This window comes from Psammomys obesus, unplaced genomic scaffold (genome assembly GCF_907164565.1).
Source record: "Psammomys obesus unplaced genomic scaffold, mPsaObe1.curated_primary_1811, whole genome shotgun sequence".
Lineage (NCBI taxonomy): Eukaryota > Metazoa > Chordata > Mammalia > Rodentia > Muridae > Psammomys > Psammomys obesus.
Window position 1 is genome coordinate 12,927,447 of NW_026596051.1, and position 10,620 is coordinate 12,938,066.

The following is a 10,620-nucleotide window of genomic DNA, read 5'->3' on the forward strand; positions in this document are numbered from 1 at the left end:
CAGCTTCTCTGACAAAGGCATTCAACTCCACTGTTTGTTTGGTGGTGCTGTGGTTGCTGTTGTTGTTCTTTTGAGGCTGGGGCCCACTCTATAGCTTTGGAACTTGCTATATAGACCAGGCTGCCCTCAAATTTACAAAGATCCGAAGACCTGTGCCACCAAGCCCTGGTACTTACCTGTATTAGCCCTCTTCTCCTGTTTGTTCTCAGGGGCTCCCATAGGTGGCTCCTCTGAGCACAGGTAGAAACTCTGAGCATTCAGTTCCAAGACAGAAGCCTCACTCTTGCTAAGAGAAAAGGGGGTGGAAATTGGATAATAGCACCCAAAAGCTACAGTGAGGCCAAGGACAACAGCTCTAGGCTCACACCTGTCTGGGAAGCTATCAGGAACTGGGTCTGTGGAATCCAGGAGGTGGCTGTAGGTGCCTTCCCCAGAGGAGAGCCAGAGGAGTTGCCCCTGATGGCAGAGGCCCAGGTGAGCCAGGCCTGAGGCCGTGAGCATAGGAGAGCTGAGCCTGCCACTTGTCTGCTGGGCAGAGGTTCAGGCAAGGAAAATGCGCCCTCCTCCCCTCCCTCATCCCTTGCCATATATGGCAGGCAAGAGAGCTGGTCCCAGGGTCATGAGAATGGAGAACTGGCCATGTCCCTCACCAGCTGTCACATTCGGGAGAGTGGGCCCCGGACCTCACCGGGGCAGCAGGGTAGTGCTGGCCCTGGCTGTGAGGCTGCTGGTGAGCCGGTCCTGAAGGCATGGGAACAGGAAAGCTGGGGGGCTGACCAGCTCAAATAGCTCTCAGGCCCAGATTCAGAGCTTTGAGTTGGCCCGCCCCAACATCTATACAATTGATGTACTGCTGGAGTCCATGAAGGGGCCAATTCTACAGATCCAAAACTGCAGGGTCTCCATGATACAGGGCAACACCCAGATACCCAAGAGGAGTCCCAGTGAGGTTCCAGTTTTGATAGAATAGCAGAAGCCAAAGGCCTCATGTCAGACCAACGACTCATTGCGATGAACATTTGCAAGCAAAGAAGAGTAGACTGTGGGACGCACTGTGACACACGACAGCGTCCGCATGAGATTTTTCATTTTTTTTCTCTGTTGAGGGGGAGGTTGCAGAGGATGGGTATGAGGGGAGGAAGAGATGAGTAGAATTGGGGTGCATGATGTGAAATTCACAAAGAACCAATAAAAAGTTTAAAAAAAAAAAAAAAGAGAGCTGTAATGGCCACGGTGTCTCTTTACAGCAATAGAAACCCTAACCAGCATCTAATGTTCTATGTGCCCCCTGCGTATGGACCGGATGATCTGGCACCTGCAGGCGTCTAACCAGTCCAGGATCCACTAGCACATAGCATCTTATCTCAGGGGTGCTACTCAAGCGGCAGGAGGCCTGCCAGGAGCCGCAAAGCTGATTCACATTCACATGGCAAGCTTCCACACCCTTCTTCAAAAACAGGGAACGGTGCTAGATCTTGTCCCTTGCTGCCCTCGTGGCATAGGCTCAGCCCGACCGACCGACAGACCCGCAATCCCATGATATCCACAGGAGGTCTTTAGGGCCAGGACCCGGGTATGATAGGGAAACAGAGCCTCCAAGGCATAGGAACTTTAGGGTTTTCCCAGCCCCCACTCTAGCCTGAGGACAAAGAGGTCAGCAGCCTTTACCCAATGATGCAGGTCCTCCAGCTGGGACACAGATGCAGTCTGAAATGGCATAGCACCACCTACTGACCAGCATCTGGCTGGCTATATCTGGCCAGGGCTTCTCCACCCCCCCACACACACAGCCCCTTCCCCCGCAAACCCACAGGCAAGACCTCTGGCAAAACCAGAAAAGGGAAGAGGAGAGGTGTTCACGCAGAGCATGAGGACCCTCTCCTGTTAGGCTAAGTCCCCTGTGACATTACTCTGAGCACTTGAGAGACCACCCCCAGCTAACCCTGAGCACCCTGAAATAAAACAAGAAATACCAGATGTAAGGAGATTCTTTAATCAAAAGGAACAGACATCAACAGACAGAACCCTTGAGCACACGCTACTCAGAGCATATCTTACTCCTGGGAACCCCCCTCAAAAAGGAGGCTCACACCACACCAGCAGGGTAGGTGTCTCTGAAGGGTTGACCAAGCCCCAGCTCCAGCCCACATTGGAGACAAAATCATGATGGATCAGAGCGAAGGCAGGCAGAACTGCAGGTCAGGTGGCTCTTAATGACTCCATCCCTCACTCTCCAGGCTAGCCTTCATGTCCAACAGAGGATGTACTCAGTCTCCTGAACTGAAGGGCTCAGGATTCCATCTTCCAGATGGCCTTGCCTGCCCTCTCTGCCCAAGTGTATCAGGGGTCAGGGTCAGGGCTAGAAACAGGTCAGGACCTGGGCTGGGGTTGGCTTGAGAGTGGGGAGCCCAGCCTGGGGAGTGCGGAGCTCAACAGCAGATGATTTCGACACCTGGTACACAAACTTGAGCTTTGTCACTTTCTTCCCAGAAAGAGTGCTTCACTCTTTCTGGGAGGCAGCAGGCTGGACAGCAATGGCCACATCAGCCTGGGCAGGAGGACTCTGCCGTGACCAGGCAAGATGTGGCCAAAGCAGACCAGACAGAGGCAGTGTCCACCAGCTTTCACAAGCCCTGGGCAACATTCTTCCAGCTTGCCAGGCCTGGCCTTCCATCCGTCAGACGCTCAGAGCAGCCGGTCGGTGCGCTTGCTGCGCCACACCACCAGGCCAGCCATTGCCACCGTCAGCAGGACTGGCACGGCGATCAGTGGGATGAGCACCTCGTCTGGGGGATCCTCCCAGTGGGTCCTGTCCACGGTGCAGTTGGAAAAGAACTGCCTGTGGATGCCGGTAATGAAGCTCTGGGCCAGCGGGTTGGGCCAGTAGCAGCCCACGATGCGGGTCTCTAACTCCGTGCAATTAGTGAAGCTTTCGTAGTACCTGCAGAGGTAGAAGGTGAGACCCCTCATACCGGCCCCACCCCGGGACCCAACAGACAGGCAGGGAATGGCCAGGGCTCAGTCCCACTTGGCCACCTACTGAAACAGTGGCCTCAGTAGTCACTTCCAACTGGATCATCTGTACCTGTGGCTTTTTCCTACATGTGACCATCACCTCCTCCCTTGAAGCTATAAGCTCCCAGGCCCATGATGTCTGCTGAGCTACAAACCTCCCCAACACCATACAGGTCTCCCTGAAAGACATGGAGTCTGGGGCCCATGCCACATGAACCTGTAAGGCCCTCATCATCAGGGCATCCTGAGAAAAGAGCCTGCCTGAGGCCAGGGCCAGCTTCCTCCCAACCAAACCAATCTGCTCTCCATGCCAGGTAACCCTACGAGCTCTGGCCTCTGCCTATCTGCTCCTGCAGAGATGCCCCTCTGCCCCCTCTAACGGGATGTAAGGGGAACTGCTCATATGAGCACATGTGGGACAGGCTCCGACTCCCAGAAGGCCTCTTGTGATGGGCCTCATCTACCCTACCAGACTGTCATTGGTTCTGTAGGCTGGCCAAGGGCTACAGCTCCCAGAATCCAGAGTTCAACCTGGTGTGTATAAGGATTTCCAAGTATCCCCCTAGTCCTGGATGCAGTGAGCAGCCTCTGGAGGTGCCAACCTTCCTGCCACTGGGGTCTTTCAGGCTGAGTTCACCCAAGAGGTTCTGGAGGAAGCTGAGAGGATGGATGTCTGCCCAAGGCTAGCAGCTCTGCCCAGGATGGCACTTTCCCAGGCCTGTTCAGATGAAGGACAAACACAGGAGAAAGAGGATCCTGACCCAGTGTCCCATGGGGTCAGGACAGGGGCCCACCTCCTCCTTCCTGTGCTATTCCAGGAAGGAGTGGGGGCCTGCCCATTAACAGGAAGGAGCTACTTCCAACAAGCAACTTCAAAAACATCATTGCAACTTGAATTGCCAGAATCATCAGAATAAGGATGAAAAGCAGGAGGGACAGACTGCCAGGGTCCCAAGTGCTCTGTGTCCACTCCTCCTCCTGGGCAGGGCCCTGGAGCCTTGAGCATTATTCATCCAGATTCCTGACTGAACCATAGATTCCTACTGTAGGCTGGTTCTCAAAGCTTAAACCACATACCTGTGGCCCCCCAGGTAAACTTTACAAGAAAGAGCCACAGATTCGGAGGCCCAGAATCCTTGTCCAGATACAGAGGCCCCCTGGGCTTCAGTCTCGACACAGCCCTGGAGATACCCTGGTTCTCACGGCATCTGGGACAGGGAGTCATAAAGACCCAAAAGAATCCTTTTGTCCCCAAAAGGCCCCCTCCTCTGTATGTGTTGAGAACCACATGTTGTGACTCCCATGTTCCCAAAGCCTTTCCACGGAGCTGCCGGAAGTACCACCCACCACAGACGTCCTCACAGCTCCGCCTGGCTAAGCCAGGCAGCCCGGAGCCCAGGGCAGTTGACAGACAGAGCGAGGAGGGGACCGTGGGAGGTCTGCGGGTAAGTGTACCCAGGACCATGCATGGGAGGGGCCAAGGGACGAGGCTAGGCCAGAAGCCCAGGGTCCGGGTCCCGCGGTCAGCGGGGCACTCACACGATGAACTCGGACAGGTTGCACCACTTCCAGACGTCCACCCTGTTCATCATGTCAGCGAAGGCCTTCCCACAGCGGGGCAGCCTCTCCAGCATCCCAGTCTCATTGCAGCCGCACACCTGGGGACACTCACCTAGAAGGGACAACGGTGAGAAGGGGGATGTCCAGGCAACTCCGGCAAACACAGCCCCCCAGCGGAGGTAAGCACAGCCCCGCCCTACACCACTGATGTAAACACACACACACACACACACACACACACACACACACACGCTGATGTAAGCACAGCCCCCCATCCCACACCCCGCTGATGTGCCATCACAGGCCACAGCCCTCCCCCCCCAAACCCTGTCCCTGGGGTGAAACAAGTATGCCTCCATTTGACCACAGCAGTAACACAAGGAAAAAGCCATGGGGAAGCCCTGGGCCAGAGTCCTCAGGAGTGGGCAGAGGTCCTGGGCATATCCAGGAGACCGAAACTCAACTCAGTGGCTCGGGATGCCTGAGGCAGGCCTAAGGAAGGTCTCAGTTGGCACAGACCTCCCGCCCTGTCGTAACCCGCTTTGATCCCGGGAGCCTGAGGCTCCAACCTGCCGGTCACGGGACTCACATTCCCAGCAAAAAAGCCCATGGACTCTCAGGCCTGACACTGCTTATCACCCAGGATTTCACCGTGCCATCTCCTCCAGCTCACACCTCCATCTGTATGCCTGCTCCCAGGCAGACCAGAAGTGTCTCACTTCCCGCCGTCCCGTTCTCCAGATCTCACTCCATATCATTTCCAGGTGGCATAACCACTGCCTCTGAACCTCCTTCACCTCTGGGAGCCCTCATTCTGTTTCCATCACATAACCAACGGGAAAACAGCTCTGTGGGGCTCGGTGAGTGTGCATATCCCTGCCAACTGTATACTGTATACCGCGTACAACCCTGCTGTGTCTCCAAGAGCCTTACAGCCTTACTGTCTATGTCTGGATGCATGTGTGCATGTGTCCGTGTGTGTGTGTGTGTGTGTATCCATGCATGTCTATATATGTTCATGTGTATGTGTGCAGCCATGTGTGTATATATGTCCATGTGTGTGGGTGTATGTGTGTGTCCATGCATCTCTATATGTGTCTGTGTGTCTATGTGTGTGTCCATTTGTGTCTGTGCGTATGTATGTGTCCATGTGTGTCTGTGTCTGTATGTGTATATGTGTATGTCCATGTGTGTCTATATGAGAGTGTATGTGTTTGTGTATGTGTGTGTGTCCATTCGTGTTTATATGTCTGTAGGTGGATTGTGTATGTGTGTGTGCATCCATGCATGTCTCTCTTTGTTCATGTGTGTGTATGCGCGAGTGTGTGTAGATGTTCTGGGAAGGTGTATTGTCCACATCCTGGGGTGTGGTATATGGCGCAGTTCTCTGTATCCTAGAAGCCCAGTGAAGGGCTTGAGGAGACAGGAGAGAAGCTGCTGTTTAGACTGGGCTAGACTTGGCTACACCAATTATCAGCTCAGCCTCGGTTTCCCCATCTCTCAACAAGGGAAGTGTCCACAAGGCTCTCAAGCCGGCCCACTCCAGCCATGTTTACATTTTATTGCAGGGGTGGCAAATGCTTGCTCATTTCCTCCTTTAGTGAAAACCTGTGGGATCAGTGGGTGTGTGGAACATTCTCAGAGGGCAGCCACGCCTATCAGGCGATCCACATGTAGTCCACACTGCTCACTGAGAGGTGGGCTAGTCAAAGCACCTAGGGAAACAGTGGTCCAGACCTAAGCACTTTCAGATTTCAGAAGGGAAGCCACAGCCCTCTGAATCCTCAGAGAGAAGCCCCAAGAGGCCCAAGGTTCAGCCCACCCCAACTATGGCAGGAAGCCTGGGGATCTGGCTCAGGGCAGGCTCCGAGGCCCACCCTGTGGCTGGCCCTGAGACCACACACTATGCTTCTAGGAGCAGACGAATGACAAGAGAAAAGGATGCGGAAGGTCCTCCCAGCTGCCTGCGACCTGGGTGCCCACGCTCGGGATGCCTTTTCCCTTCTGAGCCTGCCCAAACCTAGGCCTCAGGGCCCAGGCTGACCACACTGGGTGTCACCAGGGCTTCTCACCAGTGGGGCAGGACGAGGACCCAATGTGTGCATGCTCATCTCTGACTCTGACACCCAGGAGCCCCTGGGGACCTGTGATAACAGGAGGAGAGGGCTCAAAAGCCCAGCTCTGCATTGGAACCCCACTAAGGGGGTCAGAGGGTGACCACATTTCCCCAGGACAGCCCCCAACACACATAGGCTTCAGCGCCCCACCCCTCCCATCACTCCACGGTCTCCTGAGCCTTCAGCCTGGTTTCTTGTACTTTCCCACTCACCTGTCCACTGTGGAGCTGGCTCATCTGAGAACCCGAAACATCGCACCCAGGGCCTAGCCTCCGGCTGAGTCCCACATACTTAGTGTCCTGCTGTCAGTTAGCCACCTGTACCACAGGACCCTGTCCAGCCCCACTAAGTCTGCCTATAAAGATGAGGGCCCCCTTTCCCTGCAACGCATTTCACTTTTTAGTGTGTGTATGTGTGTGTGTGTGTGTGTGTGTGTATGTGTGTGTGTGTGTGTGTTTTGCCTGCATGTCCTGTTTCTGTACCATGTGCGTGCTGTGCCCACAGAGACAAGAAAAGACTTATCAGAACTTCTGGAACTAGACATACAGATTGTGAAGCACCATGTGGGTGCTGGCAACTGGGCACAGAACCTCTGCAAGAGCAGCCAGTGAGTTTTGTTTTGTTTTGTTTTGTTTTGTTTTGTTTTGTTTTGTTTGAGACAGGGTTTCTCTATAGAACCTTGGCTGTTCTGGACTTGCTTTGTAGACCAGGCTGGCCTCGAACTCACAGAGATCCGCCTGCCTCTGCCTCTCAAGCGCCGGGATTAAGGGCATGCGCCACCACACCCAGTACAGCCAATGCTCTTAACTGCTGAGCCAACTCTCCAGCTCCCCCACACACATACACACAGGCTTAGCAAAAGACTGAGCACTCGTGTGGAGAGCTGAGCTAGGCACTTAGAAAGGAAGCAGAAAAGGAATCTGCTCCTATCTGCGGTGGTCTGGTCTTGCCATCCAGGGTGCACGAAAGAAACACAGATCTGAAAGGGAAGAAACTGAGGCCAGGTGTGACAGGTAGGGCAAGCCTGACCTGCAGGGTGTGTGAGAGCTCTGCAGGCAAGCAACCATGGTCCACAAGTCCCATGCTTTGGTGGCAGGAGACGGGACAGCCAGAGCTACTTCCAGGCCACAGCAGGGCCTGATGCAAACGCTGAGGGCTTTGGGAGCAGGCGGGCCCTGACAGGGTGATCCAGGTTGGTATGAGTTGTCCAGGCGGCAGGCAGGGCTTTGAGCAAGAAGAAGATGAGGCCAGGCATCCAAAGATCTCCGGCATGGGAGAATGCCAGTGAAGGAAATGGTTGTCTCTGGCCTCACAGAAGCTCAAGAGGACCCTGACATCCTGCCCCTGACAGATCCTACCCAAAGTCACACAGCTTGGAACGAGGAATTATAAAGCCAAAGGCTGGACATTGGGCAACACTGAGCCATGGGCTGATTTTGCCCTCAAAGTATCTGCGCAGCCTAGAAACACCACGGGCGGATAAAGGCCAGACTGAGGTGCAGAGGAAGGTTGTCAGGAGATAGATACTCTGTAGGAAATTAACCAGAAAGAGCTGCGCCCTCAGCATGCTGACAGTGAGTCCATCTAGGCCTGGGCAGAGCAGGGGAAGCTAGCCTAAACTCACATAAACCCAGTCAATCCAGAAAAACCCCAAGTTAGGTCCCTGCAGAAGGTGACCTCAAACAGGCATGCCAGAGCAGAGGCAAAGCCAGGCCCTCTGGGAAGATACGCCATAATGGCAGCCCTCATAAGACCTTCCATCAAGGATCATCCTGAGTGAGCTGTCCTAGAAGCAGAAAGACACACACGGTATATACTCACTCATATAGACAAGTAATATAGGATGAACCTACTAAAATCTGTACATCTGAAGAAACTAATCAAGAGAGAGGACCCTCACTAAAATGCTCAATCCCCATCCTGAAAGGCAAAGAGGATGGACATCAGAAGAAGAAAACAGGAAACAAGCTAGAAACCCGCCACGGAGGGCCTCTGAAAGGCTCTGCCCTGCAGACTATCAAAGCAGATGCTGAGACTTATGGCCAACTGTTGGGCAGTGTGCATGGAATCTTATGTAATAAGTGAGAAATAGTAAGATCTGGAGAGGACAGGAACTCCACAAGGAGAGCAACAGAACCAGAAAATTTGAACACAGGGGTCTTCCCAGTGACTCATACTCCAACCAAGTACCAGGCATGGAGATAACCTAGAACCCCTGCACAGATGTAGCCCATGGCAGTTTAGTGTCCAAGTGGGTTCCATAGTAATGGGAAGAGGGACTGCCTCTGACATAATCTGATTGGCCTGCTTGTTGATCACCTCCCCCTGAGGGGGGAGCAGCCTTACCAGGCCACAGAAGATGACAATGCAGCCACTCCTGATGAGATCTGATAGACTAAGATCAGAAGGAAGGAGAGGAGGACCTCCCCTATCAGTGGACTTGGGGAGGGGCATGCGTGAAGAAAGGGGAGGGAGGGTGGGATCGGGAGGGGAGGAGGGAGGTACTTATGGGGGATACAAAGTGAATAAAGTGTAATTAATAAAAATTTAAAAATAAAAAAAAAAATAAGACCTTCCATCATCCATCATCCAAGGAAGTTGGGTGGCTCACAGTCAGCCTCAGTACAAAGGGCCACCAAGGGGAACGGCACACACCAAAAAGAGGAGACGGACTGGGAAGACAGCTCAGTAGCAAAGCACTTGCATGACGAGCTGAGTTGGAAAGCCCAGAACATGCAAAAAGCCAAGCGGTCGTGGCAGCTGCCTGTAATCCCAGAACTCAAGAATCAAGGACAGCAGAGTCGCAGCTACACTAGCTGGGACTGAAGAGTGCTGGCTTCAATGACAGTCACAGTTCACCTAAAGAAAGCGGAGAGTAATCAAGGAGGACATGTGTGCGTGCTCACATGTGCACACACAAGGAGAACACTGTTCAGGAAAACCTTACATCTTGGAACAGTGAGTCTGTGACACTGAAGTTACAAACTGTTCCCTCCTGCCCTAGCTCCAATCATAGAGGCTCTACCCCAGGCAACCTCAAAGGGGACGGTTACTCCCTCCAGCACCAGCTTCCAGTCTGGCCTACAGTGCCCCTAACACCCACCCCAGAGGAACAGAGAAACCTCACTCCCTGAGCCACATGCTCTAAGAACTCTGTCCATTTGGGGCAATGAGTCCAGGAAGACAGAGGCTCCTTCCCCACCCAACCCCCACTTCTTCAGAGACTAGGCCCAAACATGGCCAGCCAATAATATCATTTCTCCACTGAGCTTGCACATAGGGAAGAGGCTCTACACTGAGAGAAAAAGGCCAAGGGTTCCAGGAGCTGCAGTCCCCTTTGCCAATGTCTGCTCCCAGGCCAGAGAGGCCTCTGGTAGAATCAGGCCACTGAAACCTCAGCATCCAAGAGAATAACACTGAGATCCCACCTAGGGGCAGAGGCATGCTGTTAGGACACAGAAATCGCCACAGATTTGGCAATGGAGATGGTTACAACATGGGACAGAGCAGACGCCCAAACCAAAGGTGTCAAAGACAATGGAACCCCACTGATAAGTAAGAAGTGAGTGCTTGGATGGCTCAGCCAGTAAAGGCACTTGCCCTCAAGCCCAACACGCTAAGTTCAATTCCCTAGATCCACGTGGTAGAGGGAGAGAACTGACTTCTGCAAGTTGTCCTCTGACCGCCACACATGTACTGTAGTACACAAACCTACTCATGCAAGATGATAGATAGATAGATAGATAGATAGATAGATAGATAGATAGATAGATAATAGATAGATAGAAGATGACAGATAATAGATGATTGATAGATAATAGATACATAGAAAGATAGATAGATAGAAGATAGATGGAAGATAAATAGACAGATGATAGATAGATAGATAGATAGATAGATAGATAGATAGATAGATAGATAGATAGAT

General features: G+C 53.1%; 1 protein-coding gene across 1 annotated transcript in view; it reads right to left on the minus strand.

Moving 5' to 3' along the window:
* Window positions 1–1,977: 1,977 nt before the first annotated feature.
* Ramp3 (receptor activity modifying protein 3) overlaps window positions 1,978–10,620 on the minus strand; it is an 18,844-nt gene continuing 10,201 nt past the window's right edge. Inside the window, exons 2-3 of the mRNA XM_055624117.1 lie at window positions 4,555–4,687; window positions 1,978–2,941 (exon numbers count right to left, since the gene is read on the minus strand). Coding sequence (XP_055480092.1) covers window positions 2,686–2,941; window positions 4,555–4,687 — 389 coding nt within the window. The 3' untranslated portion in view covers window positions 1,978–2,685. The remainder of the gene's footprint in view (window positions 2,942–4,554; window positions 4,688–10,620) is intronic.